At 41.3% G+C, this 13303-nt stretch overlaps 2 protein-coding genes across 8 annotated transcripts in view; both read left to right on the top strand.

Annotated features, from left to right (window-relative positions):
* Positions 1-433: 433 nt before the first annotated feature.
* ddx4 (DEAD (Asp-Glu-Ala-Asp) box polypeptide 4) lies at positions 434-8173 on the top strand. 5 transcript variants are annotated; one of them, NM_001303336.2, is given in 22 exon segments: positions 434-555; positions 1080-1109; positions 1211-1256; positions 1946-1993; positions 2080-2133; positions 2596-2622; positions 2708-2770; positions 3489-3533; positions 3626-3649; positions 3759-3818; positions 3898-3933; positions 4112-4150; positions 4236-4378; positions 5506-5658; positions 5741-5895; positions 5983-6112; positions 6198-6364; positions 6451-6596; positions 6877-6976; positions 7054-7324; positions 7575-7682; positions 7766-8150. In NM_001303336.2, coding segments are annotated over 21 exon segments (1923 nt in total). In that variant the 5' UTR covers positions 434-555; positions 1080-1088; the 3' UTR covers positions 7853-8150.
* Positions 8174-9772: 1599 nt separating this feature from the next.
* Positions 9773-13303, top strand: part of ccdc14 (coiled-coil domain containing 14) — a 6447-nt gene continuing 2916 nt past the window's right edge. Inside the window, exons 1-5 of one of the 3 annotated variants that reach the window (XM_027286489.1) lie at positions 9773-9957; positions 10193-10248; positions 10356-10431; positions 12500-12572; positions 12841-12951. In XM_027286489.1, the coding sequence (XP_027142290.1) occupies positions 9934-9957; positions 10193-10248; positions 10356-10431; positions 12500-12572; positions 12841-12951 (340 nt within the window). In that variant the 5' untranslated portion in view covers positions 9773-9933. The remainder of the gene's footprint in view (positions 9958-10192; positions 10249-10355; positions 10432-12499; positions 12573-12840; positions 12952-13303) is intronic. The other 2 variants (XM_027286490.1, XM_027286491.1) reach the window with 2 other exon arrangements.

Raw genomic sequence — 13303 nt, 5'->3', positions numbered from 1 at the left:
CAAAATAAACTGACCCCAAAGTGCAATAATCTTTTTAGCAGGAGTCATTCAGAGCGAAAGACTTAAATCTCCGAACCAAGTTCATTATTATTCACGTTACTTCATTAATTAACTTCATTATTATTCACGTTAATTCAACTTTAGTTCATTAATTAACTTCATTATTATTCGCGTTAATTCAACTTTAGTTCATTAATTAACCTCATTATTATTCACGTTAATTCAACTTTAGTTCATTAATTAACTTCATTATTATTCGCGTTAATTCAACTTTAGTTCATTAATTAACTTCATTATTATTCGCGTTAATTCAACTTTAGTTCATTAATTAACTTCATTATTATTCACGTTAATTCAACTTTAGTTCATTAATTAACTTCATTAATACAACAAATAACTTCTTTTTCAAAATAGTCCAGTTGGGCGGGAAATCGGCGGAACTGGCAACCCTGACGCTACGTGCGCGCGCGAGACACTCAACCTGACGGTTACGGAACGAAGTTTGGCACGAGGCACTTCATCACCGAGCTCTACTTGAGAAGTACAAGTTCACGAGTAAGTTCAAGTTAGCTGGTCAGACTTCATTACCATCAGTCATTTTAATAGACTAGACTTCAATACATGTTTTATTGTGCCAAGTTAGTTAGCTAATTTGAGCTCGCGCCACGGCCTGCTTCATACGCAGGTGTCCACGTCGAAGCAGCGCGTGCCCCTGCATTGTTTGACTTGATTAGCTAAAAGTAGCAATTAAATGTTAGTGTCACGACACGAGCTGTAAGTAGCTTACCTTTTATTAAGATGGTCGGCATTGCTAAAATAAACTTTTAGTAATTTAAGCGACAGTGTATCGGCTGTGACGTCTGTTCGATTTAAGCTACCTTTTAGCTACCTTCAGCTAACACTTGGGCGATGGTAGGTCACGTGGTGTTGGGCCGATAACGTCTCTTTCAAAAGGTTACTTTAAGTTAAAGAAAAGAGGTTAAACTGCTTTAGCAAAGACTCTTACGGTTCTGAGTGTCTACATTGTTGTGTTTATTTCCACCGTTTGAATATTCACTTTGTAGTTTTGTGTTTTTCAGGTGAACAAAATGGACGACTGGGACGAAGGGGTAAGTTCATTTAGAGATGCAGCTGATGATTGTGACGAGCTTTGCTGCTCCTGTCACCGATGCACACAGTCCATTAACTGTTTTCAATTGACTCATTACAGGAAGCTACTAGTACTACCACACTAACCAGCCACAACCCAACTGAAGGTACGTCAGCTGTTCTGTCAGGAAACTCAAAGATGTACGCTGATGTTGCACCCTGTCTATCTGAAAGGACACATTACAGTCCATTATCCACTGACCATTTGCCACTACATGTTAAGCTTTAAACGTCCAGTGTGACAGGTTGACAGGGCTCTAACAGAATACAGTGGTCCCTCGTTTATCGCGGGGGATACGTTCTAAAAATAACCCGCAATAAACGAAATCCGCGAAGTGAGTTTTACAATTATTATACATGTTTTAAGGCCGTAAAACCCCTAACCACACACTTTTATACACCTTTTTACACGCATTTTGTACAGTACTCCCTTAATTAATCAGGACGCAGAACACATGTGCGGTTCTCCCTTAGCCAATTTAGGACGCAGAACACAATGCGCGTTCATACTGTACAGTACGCTGTAAAAAAAAAAAAACATGCAAAATTACACTAAAAAAAATCTGCCATACAGGGAGTCCGCGAAAAGTGAACCGCGATATAGCGATGGACAACTGTATAGCACAAATGTATGCATAAGTATACTTTCATGAGTGAAAAATCACCTTAGAATGAGCCTTAAGCATCTGAAATGACCCCTTGTAGCAGTGGGAATGAAGCGTTCATCAGTCATCATCGTTGAATAACTGTTGAAGTCAGCATGATGCATTGTTGGAAATGAACATCTTCTCTTTAGGCATGCAAGGAGGCTCCTGGAATACTTCCAGTGGCGAATATGGAAGGGGTAAGTGTAGAAAGGTTGAGTGATGAATACCTCTGCCTTCGAAGACTCAGGTTCATGATTAAAAATGCTTTTCTCATTCTGTCCAGGTCGTGGTGGAAGAGGAAGAGGAGGAGGAGGCTTTAAAAGTGCGTTCTCTTCAGGTGCCTGCTCATCATTCAACAATGGAATGATTGTTAGATTCTTTGTTTTTAGAAGTAACTATCAATGGTGAGACATCACTGTTGCCTCTAAACTTGTGATGTGAGACAGTTTGAAGAATTAAAAATGATTAGTAGCTTGACAGATAATTTAGGAAGTGTTGGTCGCAGCATGAACAACGCTCTTTGATCCAAGTCAGGCAAAATGCTTCAGTGGCTCCTGAAGTATGCAAAACTGTACTTTGGTGTTTAGTTATCTGAACCAATCAGCTGCACACCGAACTGATTATACACTCAGGAAGGCAGAAGAAGTGTTGGTGCTTCAGACCAGTCAAAACCAGTGGCTATTCGTGGTAGGATGTGGAGCTGAAATTATACCCCTGAGTTGGAGTTTAAGCTGCTGTTTAATGCTTAGAGGGGAAGAGGTTGTAGAGCAGGTGTAACTTTAGTGCTTTTATTTTGTAGGTGCGGATGAGAATGAGAATGGGGATGGTAAGCACTGGCAGTATTTCTAAGTGGTGTCAGTTAACTTAGCTCAGTCTTGATGCTACTGACTCTCCAAATTGTTGTTTTGCAGATGGGGGCAACTGGAACAATGCAGGAGGAGAAAGAGGTGGTTTAAGAGGTAGAGGAGGCCGAGGTGAGACGTGAACTGTGATTAACTCATCCACCCACACACAGTCCTCCAGTCAGTGAGCCAGTGTTCTCTGTTTGAGTGTCTTCAAAAGCTGCAAACATGCAGATCTCTTTACTAACAAACTCTAATTGTATGTAATGGTTGAGCCAAGTTAGCTCAGACTCTTAAGGTAAGTGAGTTCTTGTGGAGGCTGCGTCACGTGGATCCATGCTTGTCAACAAGTAAATAAATGAATGAGTCCAAATAAACTAAGATTATTGTGATTGGTTTTATAATAAAGAATGTATTCTACATGATAGAAATAATAACTTTAATCTGAAAATGTTTTTTACACTGCATTATTGTTGTTGTTGTTGTGATTTAGGTGTTTAGTTCTTGTATCTCCCACAACAGACAATGATTAGTCCTGAATGTCCGTATCACTAAATGGTTTCAGACATGAAGGAATGCTGTGAATGAGAAGCTCCTCTGTGTGCTGCAAATGTGACTGTAGTACTTTGTACCTTTTTATTGATAGAGGTCAGCTCGTCGTTACAAAGAATTACAACAGTTTGACAGAAGCACAAGTATCAAAACATTGATAGAAACCTTTGACACCACAACCATTACAGGAAGCATCCTGGATGAGACCAGTGAGCTGGAGACAGACAGAATGATTATTAAGTCAGCATTAAACCTGCTGTTTTGAAGTGCACTGATGATATCCTGTTTCTGTCATCAGGCCGTGGCAGAGGATTTGGTAGAATGGATCGCAGTGAATTCACTGGTAATGTTTATTTTTGCTTCTATCGAGTGCAGCTGACCTGTATGTCTATAGACATGATGGTTGACTTTAAATTAACTACCTTGTTTTCACAGGAGATGATGGAGTGTCCGAAAATGGTATGTGTTTTTCTGTTCTGACACTCAAGTACAGAAGCTCCTTTTGGTTGTAGTTTGACTTTTTAACCCTAAAGTTAAATGTTTGTGTTTGACTGTTTGTTCTGAACAGGCTTTAGAGGAGGCAGAGGAGGAAGAGGAAGAGGAGGAGGAGGAGGAGGTTTCAGATCAGGTGACTTTTGTTTCAGTCTTTATGGTGAAGCAGGAGAGGTTGTGTTTTTCTAAAATGATTGATGGATGATGTGTTAAAGGTGGTGACCAGGGTGGCAGAGGAGGCTTTGGAGGAGGTATGTCAGAAATCTTGTCTTTTGTCTTCTTAGTAAATATGGAGTGTGTCTTCTGTCATTGCAGGTTACTGTGAAAAGGATGACATCATTTTTTTAATAACTAATGGAATGATTTTATCCGTTGAGTTAGGATTTGAATCATTTTTACTGATGTGATTGACATTTGTGTCTGACACAGGGGCAGACAAAGAAAATAAGGATGAAAGTGATGGTGACCGTAAGTTGATGAACTCTTCAATGAGAATAAAGTCAGCGATCTTTTCTGTTTGTAAGCTTGTTCCACTGTGTGTTCTGACCCACAGGACCCAGGGTCACGTACATTCCCCCGACCCTGCCTGAAGACGAAGAGTCCATTTTTGCCCACTATAAGACAGGCATCAACTTTGACAAGTATGATGACATCATGGTGGATGTTAGCGGAACCAATCCACCGCAGGCTATCATGGTAAGAATGAATTGGTGACTCAGTATGAATATGAACCTAATAAAGTTGCTCGTTGTTGTGGAGAAATTGCTGAAGTCAAAGGTCAATGGTGAGGTCAGGAGGTAAGAAAGTGTTCAGGAGCCTCTGATGTCTTATGCTGTATTATTTATTGACTCTTGATGAAGAAGAACTAGAGACACTCTCAAAGTACATCTGAAGTCCCTGAGTCGGTCTCGCATTCTGACGAACTTATGATGGTGGATAAACTTTACACCCAAAGATCACACCCCAAATACTATACGCCCCAGAATTAGTCAGAGAATGTCTTTACTCTTTGAGGTGTTATTGTCAACATATTCTAGTCTGGAGACACAGATGTCTGTTTACGCAGATTGGAACGTCAACAACAAGCTATTTATTATGACTAGGAAGGCAGCAACAGGCCTCTTTCACCCCAGCCGCCACAGTGTTGAGATATGGTGGCACCTAGTCAAAGACAAACAATTAATACTGCCGAGGACCTCAAAGGCTCACACGTGACCTTGTGTAACCTAAGGATAGAAAATTCCATAACACTCGTTATATATTCTCTTATATGCAAAGTCTTCTATTTGTAGCAGCTGAATCATAAGCCATTAAAGGAGCTCTGGTAAGATGCAATAAATTGGCATTTTACATATTATAGAGTTGTTGATTGAACTATTTGAACTTGCAGCCCTGATAGTTAAGGATTGGAATAGTTGCAAGTAAAGATTTTGTTGGTATTGTTGACATTAAGTGTACTGCAGACAGCTCAGTCTGGTTTCTGTGCACAGTGACATTTCTGTTAGCACAGAGCTTCAATGACATCACAACGCAACACTTAAACATTTTAACAACAGAATCCAAACTGACTTCTCTTGATCCTAAAATAATGGAACGGATTTGAGGATGGTCCATAGTGCTATGGAGATATTTTCACCTGCTGACAAGCTGCCGCCTCACTAGGACGTCTCTAACATTATGATCTGTGGATTAATCTAAGGTCTAACTAAGGCATAAACTTATGGCTATAAATCTGAACTGTCCTTTAAAGCTGGTATATCTTTAAACTGTTGTATAAATGATGGGCAGTCTGCTGAGTCAGCAATTCAAACCTTTTCCTTCAGACTTTTGATGAGGCAGCATTGTGCGAGTCCCTGAGAAAAGCCGTCACCAAGTCTGGTTACGTGAAGCCAACCCCTGTACAGAAGCATGGGATTCCAATCATCTCTTCTGGCAGAGATCTCATGGCCTGTGCTCAGACTGGATCTGGTAAAACGGTGAGATGAGTGAATCAACATCTGACCTGTAACTAACTAACTTTGCTTATGGACAGAGTTTAAAGTGTCTTTCTGCCTCCAGGCTGCATTCCTGCTCCCTATTCTGCAGCAGCTGATGACAGACGGTGTGGCTGCCAGTTCCTTCAGTGAGCTGCAGGAGCCTGAAGTCCTCATCGTGGCCCCAACCAGGGAGCTCATCAACCAGATTTACATGGAGGCCCGGAAGTTCTCCTATGGGTACGTTTCGGCTGGCTTAAAAAAAAAAAAGTAATTGGACCTTGCACGTTGTCCTGGCTTCTAATCTTTGTCTCCTGTCTCTTGTAGGACATGTGTGCGTCCAGCAGTGGTCTATGGTGGAGTTAGCACTGGACACCAAATAAGGGAAATCTCAAGGGGGTGCAACCTGCTGTGTGGAACACCGGGGAGACTGTTGGATGTGATTGGAAGAGGAAAGGTGAATTTCAGTCGCTTGATGTTTACATCCAAATTAGTCTTAAGTTGAAGACTTGAACATGTGACTCAATGGTGTCTCTTCTCAGATTGGGTTGAGTAAGCTGCGGTACTTCGTGCTAGATGAGGCTGACCGGATGTTGGACATGGGTTTTGAACCTGACATGCGCCGTTTGGTGGGCTCCCCTGGAATGCCAACCAAAGAGCACCGCCAGACTCTGATGTTCAGTGCCACTTACCCCGAGGACATCCAGAGGTCTGCTCACTGATCAGCTTTTACTCTTGATGTGGACAACTGTCCCAGAACTAAACCTGTATAAATAATGACGTGTGTTTTTACAGGATGGCTGCTGACTTCCTGAAAACAGACTACTTGTTTTTGGCTGTGGGTGTGGTGGGTGGAGCCTGCAGTGATGTGGAGCAGACATTTGTCCAAGTCGCAAAGTTCTCCAAGAGGGAGCAACTCCTTGACATCCTGAAGACAACTGGTAACTTTTGTGTTTCACTCATTCCCAGTGTGCAGAAACAGAAAAATGTGATTATTTGATGTCATGTTTGTCAAGTATAATTCTAATCCTAAAGCGACCCTAAATACAAGGTTTGGACCCTATAAGTCAGTCTACAAACTCTGATGGGCTGTGTACCATCAGGTTACTGTGCCATTCCTACATTTCATTTAGTAGTTTTTAAAATGCTCTCTGCGCTCTTCTATGACTGAATAATAATAATGGCACAGTTGTTGATTTTGATGACTGGTGTTGGTTGCAGGAACGGAGCGCACCATGGTGTTTGTGGAGACCAAGAGACAAGCTGATTTCATTGCTTTGTACTTGTGCCAGGAGGATGTTCCAACAACCAGCATTCATGGGTAAGTGGTGAGTCCATGAATCTGTTGTCTGTTGTTTTTATGCAGGTAGTGATGTGACGCCTTGTGTTGTCTGTCAGTGACCGTGAGCAGCGGCAGCGGGAGCAGGCTCTGGCAGACTTCCGCTCCGGCAAATGTCCAGTCCTGGTAGCTACCTCTGTAGCTGCCCGCGGTCTGGATATTCCTGATGTACAGCACGTAGTGAATTTTGACCTCCCCAACAACATTGACGAATATGTCCACCGTATTGGGAGAACTGGCCGCTGTGGTAACATTGGGAGAGCAGTGTCTTTCTATGACCCAGATGCTGATGGCCAGTTGGCTCGCTCGCTGGTCACAATCCTGTCCAAGGTAAGAAAGCTACCTGCTCTAAGAATCCATCTGAACAGCACCAATGTTTTTATCAGGAGCCACACTGAGCCTCTTCACTTCATAATAATCCTACAGCAGCTTAAGATCAAGGCCTCCTGTGAACTCTGGGCCACCCCTAGTGGGGGTTGGGAAGTACTTATTAAAAGTGCAGGCATTGTGTAGCATAGAAGAAGCTTCAGCACAGCCACCGTCTGTCTACGTTGTTTCATGTGTTGACTGTGATTGGCAGGCCCAGCAGGAAGTGCCCTCATGGTTAGAAGAGTCTGCGTTCAGCGGCCCGGGAGCCACAGGCTTCAACCCCTCCATGAGGAACTTTGCCACCTCAGACTCCAGAAAGGTAATGGGCCTCTCACTGTGCTGTGTCATCCCCCCTCTCACTGTGTCGTCACTGTGTCATCCCCCCTCTCACTGTGTCCTCAGGGTCAACATGGAGGATCTTTTCAGGACAACGGTGTGACGAGCCAGCCGGCTGCTCAGGCTGCAGCTGACGATGATGACTGGGAGTAGAGGGAATAACACCCACACTTCAATGACCTCAGTTTTTCTTTGCAGATGTTCAGCTTGTTGTAGTTTTATCACTGTTTTTGTTTAAAGGAGAAAACTTGTTTGTCTCAGCCTGTACAAAGTTTAAAAATGTCAAGTGAGATGTTAAACGTTGAAACCAGTGATAACTTTTCAGACTTCACTGAGCAGCAGATTGTGGAAATTTTATTTTTTTTTAATCACTTGCATATAACATGGTAAAGAAACATGTAAGGCTGTTATATTCCAACTCTAATTTGTTTCCTATGAGGATTAAAAAAAAGAATAAATAAGGATTTGTTCAGAGCATTTGTCAAATGTGTCAAATGGTGTTAATGGATTTCGTGTAATCAGACGACTGATGCTGGTGAAGGTTGATAACTTTAAGGTACCTGTACTCGAGTAATTTACTACATGTCACAGGGGACTATCGCACTTTTAATACATTGAGTTGCTACTCGACTAGAAATTTATATTGATACAAAACATGAACAGATAAAATGTGATCCAGATGTGCTTTGTGCTGCAGCGGGTTAAATAGATAATAGAATAGAATACCTTTAATTGTTACTATATGCATCTACAATGAGATTGAAGTGATGCTGTGTAGCTTAATCTTCCATCTTCATCTTCACTTTTCAACTTCACACAATTTAACTTTTCAACTGATTTTTTTTTTTTATTTATTTATTTTTTTCAACCCATGTTCATTCATCAGACGTTTGCAGGCCGAGTTGCCCCAAAAGCTTATCGTGCCTTATTGGCAGGACCCAAGCCTGGCCCCGTCTCTGCCAGATTCTGAACATGTCGTTTTTCATAATGGCAGAAGATAACAGCAGTTATTAACATCAGTTGTTTGCAAAAGTTGTTGAGGAGGAAAGAAGACATCGACTTTTAACACGACGCGATGTTTGAAACAGGCGGTATTATTATTACCGGATGTCCTGATTGGTGGATTTTGATGATTGACACCTGTCGACCAATCAGAGTCAGGAGAATCGATTAGTATTAGTATATCGCAGCAAGAGGTCACACTTAACTGTCAAAGCCTCTTTGTCTTTATGTAACAACCAGGAGCTTCGGGACTGATTCAAACTAAAGCAGAGACAGAGCAGGAGACATTAGCACCGTTTCTTCACGCTGGAATAGAACCTTTGACACAAAACAGCAAAGATAAGACATGCTGTATCATTTTGTGGGTTTTGTTGCTACTCTTTGGGGCGAGCTCACCGAGTTTCCATCGCACAGTGATAAGACACATATCTTTGTAAGATATATTTTTATTTTTCCCCCGCCGCGCCTCCCCTGAAGTCCTCTGGCGCGCCTCACACTTTGAAAACCGCTGATCTAGATCATTCTATTTGTTCGTGTTTTGTACTTTTGATGTATTTTCAGTGCACGACTTTGACTTGGCAACCATCTTTATTTGACACATTAGGTTACACTGGGATCATTCTCCGTGTCAATCACTATCACTGAGTAATCAACGTGTCATAAAATCAGCAGAACAGTCCATAACTTCAGTTTTTGAGTGTTTCGATGACATGGATTCTGCCTGTGATAAGCATTCAGCTCAATGCTTTACTAGACGTAAACACAAGTGGACACTTAAACCGCCTCTGGCTGGCGTCGTCGCCATAGAAACGGTCAATAAAGCACGTAGTGACTGTGGAGGTAGCGTAAGGTAACGTAACATTGGACTGGTGGAAGTGACGTAGAAGACGCTGATGAATTTGCAGTACAGAACATAGACATATATACATGTACATATATATGTATATATGTCTATGGTACAGAATCTATTCTAACATGTATCAGGTTTCCCGCCCTGCTTCTTCTTCTCTTCAGTATACTGTACTCCTCTCCTGCTCCTGAAGCCCCGCCCCCTGTGCGCCCTCCGTGTCATTTCATTGGTCAGCTACACGTTTCCCGTTTCAAACTTGTTTTGGACCGGAACCTGTTGAAATGGATCAAACCGTACACGGAGCAAACATTTGAACCCAACAGCTGTAGTCCAAACAGCACAGCAGGCTGAACGTTAGAGTGACTGAGGCTGTCAGTTAACCATGAAGGGAACGGCTAAAAGCAAGGTAAGACCGCACAACACAGCGCATAGCTGAACACATGAGACATTCCACTGTGTCACTGTGTGTGTGTGTGTGAGACGTTCAGTGTCACACACACCCTAAACACTCCATGTGTTCCACAAACAATGAAATGGCTGATACATGTGACATCAGATTTTGGATGGATGTAAAGGAAACATGCTTCAGCTGTGCGTGTGTGTGTGTGTGTGTGCGTGTGTGTGTGTTGGTTGACTGGCAGGTTGTGACCTCAGGGAGGCTGACAGGGCGAGTCAAAGTGCAGCCGGTCAGGAGAAGGTGAGTACACCGATCTTCCTCCTGTCCTGTTTCAAACACTGTATATGTCTGTCTGCACTCCTCTGGATCTCATGCTGTGCTGTGCTCCTCTTAACTTGTGTCTTTAGAGTGACTCCAAACCCAGGACCAGCAGCTGGCCCTGAACCAGCCTACTCCCTGTACTCCACAGACTCTGAAGACCAGGTAATGAAGTGAGCTGATCCACAGTAGCAGTGCACTGTGCACATTGTATGATCTGTATGATTTCAGAGCTCACATACCTCCATGTTATTCAGTCACTATCCAAAATGAATGAAGCATCCTCAGACATAGACCATCTTGCAGACCATCAGATGATCCACATGTTGTAAGGCTGCATTCACACTGCAGATCAAATTTCTTTTTCTTCTTTTTTTTTTTTTGCTCATGTATAGGGCTGCATCTAACGTTTATTTTTCTATCGATTAACCATTATTTTTTCGATTAGTCGATTAATCTAACGATTATCTTTTATCAATTATTCTAACAATGATTTTTAATTACTTGATTATTGACAATGAATTTACCCAATTTACCCTTCTTAATATTGCAAGATTTTATTCAAACACATCTCTTGAAAAACAAAACCTTTGTTTCAAAAGTAACAAGATGAAATGTATGCACCAAAAATATGCACCAAAAAATAGCTGCCTTCACTGGTAATCTGGTTAAGCAACATAAATCGCTCCAAAATAAAGTTATAGCAAGTGCTTGCTCCATTCAAGTAAAAAGACATTGTGCAACCTGTGCAATTTAAGTAACACTTTTTTTCTAACAGTGCATTTTCATCATTCTTCTTAAGTAACACACCCTAGGGGGAGCATGGATTCGGGTTCTTTTTGTGATAAAGGTCCTCCGCACTGCTTTGCCTCACCTTGGAAAAAGACACATAAAGCACATTAGAATAAAGAATAAAGAAGTGTTGGTTAAGTTTTCAAGCGTGATGGAAAGCATGTATAACTGGTGCACTTACATTTCTGACCATGAAGAAAGAACGAATGTCTCTTTTTTTGCGAGGGGGTCCGTCATTCATTGTTATAATTATGACATTCACCGAAGTCCAGCTCAAAGTCCAGCTCAAAAGAAAGCTATCACTGGGAATCGAGCGGGAGTTCAGTTGTCGTTTTTTTCCCTCTCTCTCTCTCGGGGAACTGATTTCCAGGCATCTGTCTCCTAGCAACCTAAAATCAACAGCGCAGAGTACGCATGTGTAGGTTCATCAAACGTCGGCTACACCATTGTAGGAAGACAGCACCAAGCAAACGTCAGCTGATTTTGACACCTTGAAAACTGCTGAAGTGCGCAGGAAAAAAAAAACTTTTGACGATGGTGACGAAAACTGAAAACAGCCGTTACGCTATATTAAAAATAACGTAGCGGGGGGAAATTGCCGTTGCGGTCTGAAATTTTAGCGTAGCGGGCCGCAACCATATAAAGCGCTGGCGAGAATTCTGGTATTTGTCCAGTTCAGAAAAATACTGGACCTACAATTCAAAAGGATTGCTGTGACACAGATTAATTTACTCACTGCATGTCATGTTATCTTAAATGGTTATGACATGGAATTATTTCATCACTGCAGTAATGTGCAGTTAAGATAATAACTGGCAAATGCATTTTTTAATCCGTGTGAGGTTATGGAAAATAATTGAATCGATTTCCAGACTATAACAACAGTCTGTAATGTTAGTTTAAGCCATCGTATCACTCATACAAGCAGTTAAAGTAAACAGAAAATATAAAATAATATTGTTGTCCTGTTTTTACTATTTGTGAAAATAAAATAAAAATATGAATATATATGAAAAAAAAAGAAAAAATAGAAAACGGACGAATAACAGCGTTAGATGATGCATGGTGTAACGTTACATTACCAAACAGCAGCGGTGAGGAAAGTACTTTTAATATCTGGGCGATTAATAAACATTAGGATAATCACTTTTAAGTGACTAACAGAAACATGTTTCGCGTGCTGCATGTGATGTCTTTGTTACTGTTCTTTTTCACTTCAGGATAAGATGAGTTCACACTGGAAACTGATACTGGCCGCATTTAAATAATCTGATCTGAACAGTAAATGAGAATTGAATGTGTGAATATAACCTAGACTAGAGCACTTTATGTAGAAGTCAAACTGAGAGTGACGATGATGAAATGCACAGGAAAAGCGTCCGTACACGTGATGACTCCAATAGTGTGATGATGTCTACAGTTTATTATGTTCTGTCCTCAGGTCACTTCTCTTCATAAGGGTCTGGACCGCTGTGCTGCATTGCTCAGTGGCATCCTTCAGGCTGAGCAAGCAGGTTAGACGAGTTTCTTAACATCAGGATGCTGAAACAATTAGCTGATCAAGAGAAAAGTCAATCCAAATCATATTTCATAATCCAGCTTTTGCGTGTGTCTGAGGTTCAGGCAGACTGAACACTTCATGGATGAATTCAAACAATAATATATAAACTGATTCTAGATAGTCATGTTATACACCACTTTTACATTGACTGTCTTCTATATTTTATCTGATGACCCAGTCCTGTTCTGTTGTAATGACACCAGTGTGTCTGTGTGTTGTAGAAGCTTTGCCAAGCCTTCCCAAAGCAGTGAAGGGTGGAGCAGCCAAATCAAGACCATCTACCTCAGTGGGGAAGAAGTCCATCAAGAAACTACCTCCACACACTGGTAGGTGTAGGTATGTATGTATGTATGTATGTATGTATGTATGTATGTATGTATGTGTGTGTGTGTGTGTGTGTGTGTGTGTGTGTGTGTGTGTGTGTGTGTGTGTATGTATGTGTGTATATGTGTGTATATATATGTATATGTATATATATGTATGTATATATTTTATCAAAATGTTGGATGGATTACTGTTGTCCAGGCTTACTTTTTCCAACTAAGAACCATATCCAGAGTCAAATCCATGCTCCTTCAGTCAGACCTTAAAGTCAGTGTAAAGGCAATTCCATGTTTTCTTTCAAACACAATAAATATGTTGGAGAATGGTTGCTGAAAACATGTGAAAAGACATTGAAAAATA

The sequence above is a fragment of the Larimichthys crocea genome, chromosome XIII (assembly GCF_000972845.2).
Source record: "Larimichthys crocea isolate SSNF chromosome XIII, L_crocea_2.0, whole genome shotgun sequence".
NCBI classification, from domain to species: domain Eukaryota; kingdom Metazoa; phylum Chordata; class Actinopteri; family Sciaenidae; genus Larimichthys; species Larimichthys crocea.
This window is presented reverse-complemented; position numbering and strand designations above follow the sequence as displayed.